Source organism: Serinus canaria, chromosome 18, assembly GCF_022539315.1.
Source record: "Serinus canaria isolate serCan28SL12 chromosome 18, serCan2020, whole genome shotgun sequence".
NCBI lineage: Eukaryota > Metazoa > Chordata > Aves > Passeriformes > Fringillidae > Serinus > Serinus canaria.
The window spans coordinates 4,463,173-4,476,116 of NC_066331.1; the positions used below are offsets into that span (position 1 = coordinate 4,463,173).

The 12,944-nt window shown below is 44.8% G+C and overlaps 1 protein-coding gene across 6 annotated transcripts in view; it reads left to right on the forward strand.

Annotated features, from left to right (window-relative positions):
- TMEM100 (transmembrane protein 100) overlaps positions 1-11,653 on the forward strand; it is an 18,243-nt gene extending 6,590 nt beyond the window's left edge. The window contains exons 1-4 of one of the 6 annotated variants that reach the window (XM_050981283.1): positions 1,067-1,249; positions 4,091-4,235; positions 7,392-7,897; positions 8,710-11,052. In XM_050981283.1, coding sequence (XP_050837240.1) covers positions 7,454-7,858 — 405 coding nt within the window. In that variant the 5' untranslated portion in view covers positions 1,067-1,249; positions 4,091-4,235; positions 7,392-7,453 and the 3' untranslated portion in view covers positions 7,859-7,897; positions 8,710-11,052. The other 5 variants (XM_018918963.3, XM_018918965.3, XM_030232765.2 and 2 more) reach the window with 5 other exon arrangements.
- The last annotated feature ends 1,291 nt before the right edge of the window (positions 11,654-12,944 follow it).

The following is a 12,944-nucleotide window of genomic DNA, read 5'->3' on the forward strand; positions in this document are numbered from 1 at the left end:
TAATGGAGTTTCCCTCAGATCCAGTTTCTTTGTCATTTCTGCTCAAATGCCGATATATTTGATGGGAGCACCAGCAAGTGAGGGGAAAAAATTGACAGTTTCTTGCATAAAGCTGTGGAGCTTTTCCAGAACCTGGTTGATTTGTTTGGAGGAGATGAACCCTTGGAAGGGTCTCTGTCACTGGGCAATTCTTAACAACACACAGGATGAAATCCTGGCCCCTGTGAAGTTGGTGGAAGTTTTGCCATAAATTTCTGTGAGGCCAGGATTTCACTCTGGGAGTCAAAAGTACATGCATGCTTTCAGAGACAGAGTGGCTGATTAAATACATCTGGTGCACTGTTCTTTTATCAATCATTGATATAATAGTGCCTTTTAAATATAAACTTTGGTTGAGCTTAACTGCAAAATTCAAACATGTCCTTTTACAATACTTAAAAACATAATTTGTCTGGTTTTTGTCTGAAGTAACAGAAATCATGGTAAAAAATTAACACACACCCACACCCATCCTCTCCAAACCCCTGTAGTATTTGATGTGCTGCAGAAATGAGTAATTAAAGCTTAGAAAAGCCAGTTAAAATATTTCTAAATGATACATAAAACTTTATCCTTTTAGAATGCCATCCGAAGTTATATTCCTCCACCTTTAATTCCTAGCAGTTGAGCTAGGGGTTCATCTGGATTTCGGCAGGGACTGTGCTTCCAAGTGACCCAGCACGGCCACCCAGCGAGCTCAGGACAGGTACTGACCCTCACCCACACTGCCGCGGCCGGGATGTGGCCGAACACACGGCACGGGGCTGGGTGCGCCGGAGGGCACAGGGGGCTGGAGAGAAGAAGGGGCGGCGGGAGGGCAGAGAGGGCTGGAGGATGGCAGAGGGGGGTGGAGGATGGCAGAGAGGGCTGGAGGATGGCAGAGGGAACTGCGTGTGTGTGACCTGCCGCGGGCAGGGCGCGATGCGGAGCCTCCCCTCGCGGTGTCCCGGCCGTGTGCATCCCTGTGCCGGGCTGTGAGCAGCGCGGGGCGGAGGCAGAGGCCCGGCCCAGCCCGGACACCCTCCCGGCCCCCCCGCTCAGCCGGACCGTCCCGCTGCCGCCCCGCCCGCCGCAGCTCCCACCGCTGAATTTGCTCCGGTCCCTTAATTGTTTCGCTCTCACCGAGAACTTTGTTTACAGTCCCTTGTACGCCGAGCTGCATCCCCTCTTAAGCTGGCTGTGGGCCGCAGTCCCGCCCGGAGGCCGGGAGGTAAGGCACGGCTCGCTATGGCACACTAGCCCATGCTATGGCACACTGGCCCAGCCTGTGGCATGGGCTGGCACGGCTCAGCTCGCTGGCAGCTCCGGAGCCGCACGCCCCTCCGGCTCCGGTGCCCGTAGAGCTCCGGCTCCCGGTGCCCGCGGGGCTCCGGCTCCGGTGCCCGTAGAGCTCCGGCTCCCGGTGCCCGCGGGGCTCCGGCTCCCGGTGCCCGTAGAGCTCCGGCTCCCGGTGCCCGCGGGGCTCCGGCTCCGGTGCCCGTAGAGCTCCGGCTCCCGGTGCCCGCGGGGCTCCGGCTCCCGGTGCCCGTAGAGCTCCGGCTCCCGGTGCCCGCGGGGCTCCGGCTGCCGGGCTCCCGTGCCCGGCTCCCCGGGGCGGCCGCGGCTGCTCGGGCTCCGCTGCGGCACAGGGCTCTCTCTCCCCGCTTCCAGCGGCCGCGGGGGCTCGGCAGCCGGAGCCGCTCCCGGTGCGGTCGGTGTCCCTCGGCGCGCTGCCTCCCGGTACCGCAGGGCTGTACGTGCACAAGGCTTTGACCTCCTGCTCGCCTCTCTGCTCTCTTGCAGAGGTGCTCGGGGACAGGCGTGACACGGAGGATTTTAGTCCAGGTGTGTGTGTGTGGCGTGCAGCAGGCGCGTTTGAAAGTTTTGCAACTGGCACATAACGGAGTTGGTTTGTGGAGGGGTTGGGTTGGCTCCCATCCTACACCCCGGCTACGTCGGGAAAACGAAAAAGGTGCGAGAGTATAAACCTGTTCATGATTTTACTTTAAAACTTGGCGAGAGAAACTTGCTGCATCCTGAGGCAGCTGGTTCGGAGGCAGTGTGTTCTTCTGCTGCCTCTGTAGGTCAGGGCATGGTCCTGGAGTCCTGTAAGTACAAATTCTGGTTGTGTATTTCCAGGAGTGTTCACCTGGGGCAGAGCTGCGGGATTGTGTTGAGGATTACTGTAGACTGTTGAATTTTGAATGAACTCAGGCTCTCCTCTTGGAACAGAGGGACTCCTTAGGCTCTTTTCCGTAGTCACTTTAATGCATAGCCATAGTGTGAAGTGTGAGCATTATGATTTATTGGGATTTTACATAAGCAAAAAAGGGTGCCTGCAGTATTGTGTAAGATAGAGAGAATCTCGTTCAGAGCTTGAAGGCAGAAAACTCAAATGTGTCCCACTGGATATAAGTAAAATATGAATAAAAGGAAAGGGTTGTAGTGGCTCTTTGCCCTTGCACAGAGATACTCCATATGTAGGAAGCCTCCTGAGAGAGCACCACATTGAAATGACTCCAAATTAAAACGCTGGAAGTTTCATGTAGAGATTTCATGTGTTTCTGCTTCTCAATTTCGTGGTGAGAGGGGGAAGGAGAAGGGAAGAAATTTAATCTCTAAGAAGTTGCTCTGTTAGAATTTTTGATAAAGACATTAATTTAAAATAAAAACATCTAAACTTCATGCAGTCAGGGATAAATACAAATAAATAACTGATGAGCAATTAATTTTTTCCAAGCAAGATACTGGCAGAGGGGCTTAGGGGGCACAGTTGCATTGGGAAGAGCTTTCCAACAAATATAACCTTGCTGTAATCCAAGTAGAAGTTGACTGCAAGCACATTTCAAAGGTCTGCATTTCTTTTAATGAAATCTAGATTATTTATCTGAAGTCTGGATTTTTTCCCTGCATTTCCCTCCAAACTTTTCAGAAAGTTAAATTAATTGCTAGGTTCTGTGGAAAATAATATAATCAATGAGATAAACAGGTAGACTTCCTTATTATTAGCTAACTTCAATAATCAGCTAAATATACTTTGGCAATGTCACAGGCTTATTCCAGCGATCTTCTGGAGAACAGCAGCAGTTTGTACCTGTAAATATTTGTGTTTGTGAAATGTTAGCAGGGTGGGTCTACATAACTTAAAAACAGAAAGCCCCTTAAAGTTTAATGTTATACAAAATTATTCTCATGAATTTAATCTCATCCCCACCTAGGACTCCTGCTTCCATGTTGAAATCATCGTCCGTGATCATGCACTTCTAGAAAGGGTGTCAAATAAGATTAGCAACATAAATCTGCTGCTTCGTGAGTTTTACCCAGCTGCCTGGTGATTTCACAGCTGTTTCTGCAGTTGATAACAATTTCAATCGCTCTGCTTTCTGCAGAGTCATCACTGCCCTGCTGCAGAGCCCACCTTGACCCTCTTGGAGTTACCAATCTTGTTTTTAACGAATCTTCTTTTTAAAAATCCAGGAACAGAAATGAACAGTAGTAAATATAGTGGACTTGTGTGTATTACAGAGAGTTCTTGGACTGTGTAAGTCTGCCTTTTTTTATTCTGAGTTTTTGGGATTGTATTACTTAGGTTTTCTTATAGTGGAAGAGATCTAACAGGTTTTTTTTTAGTGGTAAGTGTGTTGTCACAGTCAGTTCACAGCTAGGAAATCTGAGGAGCGGGGAGATGGAGTGATTTGCTCACAGAAATTTGGCTCATAGAAGAGACAAACTCCCATGTATTCTAAATCATTACTCACACAGGTGAAGTGAGCAATAGGAGTGAAGTTTAATAAGATTTTTATCTACAGTTTCCCCCTGGCTCTCTCTGGGGGACTTGACTGGGTTATGTTACTCACTACTGGGACGTCACACCATCAAATGAAAATGTTACATTGGGCCAGAAATGGGTGGCTGCTTCCAAGAAAAGAGGCAGAAGCCACTAGCAGAGCCAGAGGGAGAACATCTCCTGCTTTGGTTAGGTTAGGAGCAGGAGTCAGCCCACAGCAGAAGCCTTATACTCGTGACTTTTATTCTTAAGAAACTGATAATTATCCAACAACTTTTCTTGTAGGAAACTTCCATGCTAGAATATTTTCACCTCCAGTTCATCAATCAGCAATATCTGATGCTTCAAAGACTCGAGCAGCTCTTTCTACCTTGAATTGTCACACAAGACGTCTTCAGCACTCTTTGACCATGGATTTCTCCTGGATCTGGTAGGTGTGCATGCTGATGGCTTTAATGTCTTTTTGATAAATCTTTTACACTTATTATTGGCTAAAGTTCTTCTCTCCCCTTTACTCAGGGTTAGCCACAGATTGCCACAGAAGCACATTCTTCCTCCAACTCAAAGCAGCTCCTTAAGATGGTTCTTGTGGTATGATTAGCGAGAGGATGCTGGTGTTACTGGGTATCTTTGCCTAAATTTCTTACCCTGAAACTTGAACCAAATCACCTGTTGGCTTAAGTCAGAAGTGACTTTGCTGGCAATGAGGATCCAGTGCCCTTTTTTCTAGGGCTAGATACCTTTGCTTACACTTCAAATAGGTTCTGTTGTTTATTTAATTTAATAGCATTTCAGTAGAAGGTTGTTTATTCGTTTTATATGAATGCCTGCCTTCTTGCATCCTACTCCAGAAAAAAACAGTGCTCCTCAGAAATGAGCAGTTATTTTGCCATTGACCTAATTATTATAGATTAGAATATATTTTTTTATTCCTGTTAGATTTGACTGTATAAATATATCTCTTTTCTTCACAGATCTCTGTACAAGAGGTCTAGGAGAATTTAATTCTCATTGAAGATGTAGCTGAAGCAGAGGGACAAGGACTTTACAGACAGGAGTAAATACATTTTGATTAAAGGGTAAAATTTTTCAGAAAATAATGTTTATTATGGGCTTTTTAAAGTTATTTGGCAGTTTCCCTATTTCAGTGACTGTTAGAGTACTTGGACTTTTGAATAGTTATTAGTGTATTTGAGCCAATAGACCTTTTATATGCAAAATACTTCAATTTTTTTCTCCCTCAAATTTGATAATAAAATGATATACTAATTGAATGGTAAGATCAAAATAAGGTGACATTTGGGGACCACATTCTTATGTTATGCTGAACTTCTGTAACGTTTTATGGGTAAGTAATGCAGCAACATAATGGCACCAGTGTACATCTCTGCTGTGTCAATCATTATTGAAAATGCAGAACTTGGGCTCAGATCCACAGGGAAACAGATTAATGACACTCGAGAGCAAACCCATGGCTTTCCTGGGCTCTTTCTGTCTGATTTAAAAGGCATATAACCATGCATTAGGATTCAGAAAACAAACCTACTGAACCTAGGAGAATTTAGGATATCTAAGGTGTCAGCATAGATGCATTTGCTTTGTCTGATAAGCACTGAACAAATCCCTCTCCTGCCCTTGGAGATACCAAGTACTCTCACAGAAACAGGCAGAATCATTGAAAGGTCATGGTTACAAGGGGCTTCTGGAGGTCCTATGGTCTGACCCCACTATTGCTCAGCACCTAGGCAATGCTGCCCAGGACTGTGCAGATGGCTTTTGGATTATCTCAAGGGTAGACTACAAAACTTCACTAGGTTCCAGTGCTCAGGTACCCTCACAGTATAAAAGTTTTCCTGATTATCAGAGTGTTTCAGTGTGTGCCTGATGCCTCTTGGGCTGTCACTGTGTGTGCTTGGGTGTGTTGTATGTGCTCAGCAGGGACAGGCTCCTCTGGCAGGGCTGAGCCCACAGGCAGCTCTGCACAGCAGATACAACAGGGAGCTGAGCACTCTTCCCAGAGCAGTAGAACAAAAGCTTTAGCAAACCAGATCTGGGCTTTTCTTCTCTCCTGAGGGTTCAAGGGGACTTTGTATGCAAACACTCTGTATCCAGCATTTAGCTTGTTTGTGCTTGTGTTTTTTTAAAAAGAGTAAAATCTTCTTTCTTGTAGAACCCACAGTCAGTTACAGGAGGTACTGAGATATAAAACCAAGGGCTCTCCACAATGAGCAAATATATCTTAGCAACAAGGGTGGAGTGGTGGGAAAGGAAAAGGAGAATTCTAGTATCTGGCAATTAACTTCCTAGTCACAGATGTGAAGGTGATAAAAGTGATAAAAGCATTACTGCATTGCCAGTGCTCTTCCTTGTTCTCTGAGCTGCATATCGCGCTGCTCATGAGAGCAAAAGCGGCACAGCCCACACCAGAGTGGTGGAGGAGTCCTGGGAGCTGCCCACAGCAGGGCAGCCAGTGGTTCCCCAGTGGTTCCCCAGTGGTTCCCCAGTGTCCCAGTCTCTGGAGCATGTTTGGGGTGCACTGAGCTGGGTCCAGGACAGCACATCTGTGCAGCCTCGGTGTTGGCAGAGCTCACTGCAGGCCCCAGAGCCACCCCACATCACCAGAGCCCCAGAGACAAGGCTGAGCTCTGAAATGGTGGAGAGCTATGAGCTCCTCTTGCTCTGAGCAGGTGGGCTCTGATTATTCCCTGGGCCCAGAGCCAAAAGGTATTTGTGTCCTGTGCAGATGCAGTCAAACTGAGCATGCTATCAGGACTGAAGAGTGTGTTTACGGTCTGGAAACAGGAGAAAAACAACCTGCTGACCTGAGATGAGTGAATATGATGGTAAATCTACCTCCCACAGTAACAGGGATGTAATTTCATGGATTTTCAAGAGACCTGTTGCTTTTGCATGAAGCCAGTGTAAATGGCAAGCTGACAGTCTGGCACTGATATTGCTGTAACTGGAGGTTCACCAACCTTGAGCTGAGCCGAGTGTGGGAATCTGTTTGCATCCCCACTCCCCCACATCTACACCTTCTCGTGACCATTTGAATTTTTTCCCTAAGTAGCACTTGCACTGAGAAAGAGCTCACTGTTCATCCTGGTTTTTGTTTGGCTAGTTCTTGACCATGTTATTGTGATGTGCAATGGAGAAAATCTGTGTAATGTATTGTGTGTAGATGTATAAAGAAACTGTACGAAAAGTGTGTGAGCAAAAATCAAAACAGTGTGTGAACTTCACCTCTTTGTGAGAAAATGTAATGCCATTGAAATCTAAATTATGTCCAGAAATACTGACTTTGGGATGTAACTTAATGTAGGATTTGGCTCACAACACTTTACTGTTAGTGTCTGTCTTGGTCCGTGACTCTGTTATTTCCAGAACTTAAACACATATTGTTGATTACTATAAGAAGTGATTGTGATCCTTCACAATCAGTTGTGTCACTGTTGATCTTGTGCATAAATCCTTGTGGGGTCTGAATGTATGGTTTTTAGTGATCCCAAGGGGATACTTCTGTGTCCCCATTTGTCTTATAAATAGTTGTTAATTATTGGTTGAACTCATGCTCTTCTCTCCACAGTGCAGCACGAGCTCAGCAGAGCCTGCTCTAGCCTAAGAACGGGCCGAGCCAAGACAATCAAGATGACAAACGAACCTATCAAAGAGATCCTGGGCACCCCAAAGCACCCTGATTCTGTACCCACAGAGAAGAGTAACAACAATGACTGTGTGATAACCACCATTCCTCTGGTCAGTGAGTGCCAGCTGACGGCAGCCACAGGGGGAGCAGAGCTCTCCTGCTACCGCTGCACCATTCCCTTCGGCGTGGTCATCCTGATAGCCGGCATCGTGGTCACTGCCGTGGCGTACATCTTCAACTCCCATGGATCCATCATCTCCGTCTTTGGGCTGGTCCTCTTGTCCTCAGGACTCGTTCTGCTGGCTTCCAGCGCTGTGTGCTGGAAGATCAGGCAGCACAAGAAGAAAGCAAAGAGGCGGGAGAGCCAGACAGCGCTCGTGGCAAACCAGCGAACCTTGTTTGGCTAAAGGCCACCAGGAGAGGGCTGGACAGAAGGCAGATCCTTTGTAAGTCAACTTTGCTATTTATCAGTAGAAGAGATTGCAGGTTTTAATTTAACTGTGGAAACAAACTGAAATGAAAATGGAATGGATTAAGAAATACTTGTAACAACTCTGCAAGTGCTCTCAATATATTTCTTACTGCAGATTTGGTAGTGATTCTTTCCAAGACAGAGGAAAACCCATTTTTCCTTCACAGAAAACTGTCACATAACTGAAACCATCCTGACTGCATTCTCCAACATGCTGATTGTGTTCGAAGGGGAACACGTGGGAACTGAGAAAATAATTTGAATTGACTTGAAATGCCAGAGGTCTCCTTAAAACACTGACATTTGACCAAGGGAGAAGTCATAGCATTGAAGTGACTACAAGCTTATGGCCAGAGCATCTGGGACTGAAACTGTAGGAAAAAAAAAAAAAAAAAAAAAAAGGCAATAAGAACACATTGCAATTTTCTCAATAAGCTGATTCTTATATTTTATGTAACTTCCCCCTGCCAATACCTGTGGTACTTTCCCCCTTTTTTAAACCAACTAATATTGATTTTGTTTCATTATTGAATAGAAATCAGTAGAAATGTGTAATTATGTGTTTAACCTAAATAACAAGGTATGATCATAGCTTAAAACATGAGACTTTTTTTGTAAATTAAAGTGGTCAGGTTTAGCACTTTTGATTATTTTGCTATAAAATTAAAAAATAAATTTCATTAAAATAATATCCAGTTCTGCTGGACCTTTAGAAAATATTTCTTTATTGCTATCAAGATAGCTTGTATCTTTAACTCTGACTACTTAATATTTCTATTTTTGTAGAACAACCCCTGTGACAATAACTGCGAACACATGTACTGTTGATCTCTTATGAAAACCTCTGCAGCCTGTGGACTTTGGTTTGATAGTTGAACCCTCTGCAGCTTGATTAACAGCTCTGTTATTGAAAAATCATAGCAGACAGTTCTGCAGACACTCACTGTCACAGTCAGTTTGAGACACAACTATTAATAATAACTTGTGGAAGCAAAGCTATGTGTAGTGTTTGCTGACTGAGCTTTGGGATTACAAATCTGCATGAAAAGCAGGTGCCAGGTGTTCCCCGCTTGTGGCTGAGGTGTTGATTCTGTAACTCTTGTGTTTAGAGTTCTTCCAGCTTTTCTCAGTTAATGGATTATTGAGAGGTTTGTCCCAAATTGAGGCAAACCAGAACATGATTTCTTCTTCTTGAAGGACATGTGGTGCTGAGCTGAGTCACAGGTTTCCACCCTGGTGTGTATGAGAAGGCAGAGGGGCTGCATGGAGCCCTCTTTTTATTTTTTCTCTCTTTTATTTTCCCCCTTACTTTCTCCAGACTCAAAAGGGCTGGAGATTTTTGCTTTCCACTACCAACGTAAGACAGGCCTGTGTCTTCTCTTTGCCCTCAGAGCCTCTGGCAGCCAGGACAGTTTTGGTGATGCTGCTGCAGAGCCCACCTGCCAAAGAGGTGCTGCAGGGGGTTCCTTCTGCAGTTCATCCTGAATCCCTCTACTTCTCCTGCTGAAACCACCCAGGAATTCTGGCTTAGGTGCCACCATTTCCTCTGCCCTCCATGGTTTAAGCTTGTTACATCCATAACTTATCCCTGGATTTGCAAGCTGCACCTTGTGTTTTAAATAGAGTGAGCTATATGTGCAGGAGGGGATGTTTGGGGTCAGTATTTGCATTGCCACACTCCATGGTTACCAGATGCTATAATAAAATCACTTGCATCAGAGGAAAGCTGACAACACATTTTAGCACTTCCATAGCCCTCACTTAATCACGGCAGGAAGCTTTCCTGCTGCTAGGAGAACATGTTGCGTCACCAGAACATCTGACACCGGTGTCTAGTGTCAATCACTTTGCTTAAGGTCATTAAAAATATTAGGGTGTCCCCTTACTATGTACAGGTTCTGCATGAGTGACAATTCATGGGAAACGCATAGCATGATAAATAATGGAACAGGTGGACTAAAGTGGTGTCTTTCCTGTTTAAAATGAGAGAAGTGATTGACATTAGCAAAGCTGGATAAGCTAAATAGAGCTGTTCATCTTTTTCCCCTCCCTGGGAACACAATAGTTTTTCTGGCTCCTTCCCTCCCCATTTCTTTTTTTGTCAGTGGAATTTTGGGGGCTGCTGAGGAGAGAACTGCAGGGGCTGTAGAGATGTAGTGATTTGCACTAAGTGTGTGGCAGCTTGGCTCCATGGTTCCCAGACTGAGCCCAGAGCAGGAACTGTCCACCAGCTTCTCCAGAAGTCTTTCCCACACATGGGTCCTCCTTTGGCCATCACTGCTGTGAAAGGAACGTAGAGGTACAAGGTGAGGCTCAGCTCCAAGTCAAAAAAGAAAATCCAAACTCAGTGGAATGGAGATGAGGGGGGTTTTGGAGCAGTTTTTTTCAGGAAGGGTAAATAGGAGTGAGTAAGAATTGCTCTGCTACTACTAGAGATGATTTCCCTGTCCTTATCTCTGCTCTCTTTGACTTTTGCAGTGCATAGGCAAGGACTTGGCAGAGTTCCTGGAGCACACTCTGCCTTGCTAATTGTGGGCACCTGGGCATTACCCAGCCTGTGTGCAAAGAAAGACACATTGCAGTGACCCTGGCTGTGATCCCTGCAAAGCTTCAGGCACACCCTGGTCTCCTGAGTACCACCCAACTGGACAGGCTGGGAGGCATCTGGGTGAGAGGGGCTGCTGAGCTCAGCAGCATTGTCTGTGTCCTTTAGAGATGATGTACAAGCACAAGCATCTTCATCCCAAGAAGCAAATGAAAGGCTGTGCACAAAGCCAGGCTTGTTTGTCTTTCATTCAGAGGAGCGAAACAGTAATTTTATGTGGGAGAATCTCAGCACCTGATCCTGGTGTCCTGCAGGAGCAAAGCAGAGGTGATGAGCAGTTCAGGCAGATTTTTAGGCTGTTGAAAGTGTTTTCAAAGGTTTCATCACTAAGTGCTCACATGGCCTTAGGAACCATGACTTTTCCCCCATGATTCATTGGCATTGATTTTGGGCCAGTCTGCAGCAGTAGTAGCATCTTTTCTGACTGACCAGGCATGACATCCTACCCATGTCTAACAGTCTATGCTTTTTTCTTCTTGCAAATCTATTTATTTCAGATATTTTCATTATTATCCTCTCTCCTTCTCCCAGGAGCAAGACATCCTTTTCAGCCCTTAAAACCCAACCAAAATTCCTACTTCAAATTTTGAGCCCCATGACCTAATCTGGACGGATCTGGAGTTTCATGCCTGGGTGCTGGGTGCTGCAGTGCACCAAGTCTTTGATGCAAAGCCATCTGGAACTCCACGACTGCTGCTTGGTGTTTCTCATGGGAATCTGAGAAGCAGAAGGATGCAACCCTGTGGAGATCAAAGTGACTTTCCAGTTCAGAAACACCTTCCCTTCTGGTGTGAAAAGGCTTTGAATGCCACAAATGGTGTTTCAGTTCTGGGAGAGGCTGGGTGGGAGCTGGTGCAAATTTTATTGTCACAATTACTTGTCTATCCCTTCCTGAAACCCCTGGCAGCACTGCAGAAGCAAAACTGCCCTCACAAGGATAGAAAATTATCTAATAGAGGAATTGCGGTGGTGCTCCGGGCAAATGTTACAGTGATCTTAAATAATAATTGCAAAACCTAAGCACAGGAACTTGTGTCTGTAACTACACCCTGTATTGCTATTGTACACAAAGACAGTTATAGCCTGGGACAGTATTTTAAAATAATAATCAAATTGGTATGACAATGCTTAGATTTTTTTCAAGTCAAAATGCCCAATTTACAATTCCCCAGTCATTTCACGTGTTGTGTTCTGTACATGACTCTGGCTCTAATACCATAATTTTCCAGGTTTAAAAAAAAAGAGAGAGAGAAAGAGAGAAAGAAAGGTTAGTTTCATGGACTTGTGTCAAGAATTAAGTTTCTCTGCCATGGACACTTGGGAGAGCTCCTGTTACCAAACACCAAATATACAGTGTTACTGCAGCTCCAGAGAACAGGAACCAGCTCGGAGTGTGGAACGAAGAGAGGCCTGAGAGTCTCATCAGCATCCGGAAGAGTCAGACTAGGAACAAGCCCTCTGGAATATCCCGTGTTCCTGCCTCAGCTTTGCTTATCCAGAGTCAAATCCAGGGTTACTGCTCCTTTGATATCTGAGGTGGAAGTTGGTGCATATGATTAGCAGGTTTCACCTAATTTGTTTTTACTATGGGCTGCAAAATAAGAAGAGCAGAACAACATTGGCAGCCATCATTTTGCATAGATATTACCAGTACCTCTGAGCATTGACAGATACCGTTTTGCTTTTATATTTCCAATACATTTGTTGCCTCTAGCTTGTATGGCATTTTAGCTACATCAATGTAAATATTATCCAGTCATTAAGGGCTTTTATATATTGAAGTACATTACATATCAAGAACTGCTCTGTATGATGTGAAAACTATCAATTCCGCAGAAATCTGTGTGTAGACTAAATCTTACAGGCTAAACCATGTGGGAGAACAATGGTCTTAAACTGCAAAATCAACTTGAATTTTTGGCTTTTATTCAGGTTGTTGATGTCACTATTAACATGACACAGGACCTAATCCTTCCTCTTGTGAGCAGCCAGTTGGAGTCCTATTGTCCTGACTGTGCATCCTAAAATTTGCATTTGTAGCAAACATGGCAATTTTGAAAAACACTTCTTTTGCATTGATTGCTTTTCCTCTTAACTCTTCTTCTGTGCTTTCTATACTAATAGCAAAATTATTGCATTTTAAAAACAGAAGATTAGGAAAGAAAGAGAAAAACATACAAATGCAGATGTTGGACACTGCATAGTGTAATGGAAGGACAGTAAATGTGCCTTGTTGATGGAGACTTTTAAAAATGTGTAAGTCTTGTTTCTGATACATCCTGGACTTTATCCTCAGTTTCATTCTTACAAAATGTTTGAAGTCCCCAGGTTAACATTGGTCTTAGATCCTCACCTCATATTTATTTTCTGTTCCCCAGGAAGCATTTAGCTCAGCAAAAGGCAGATTCTTTTACCA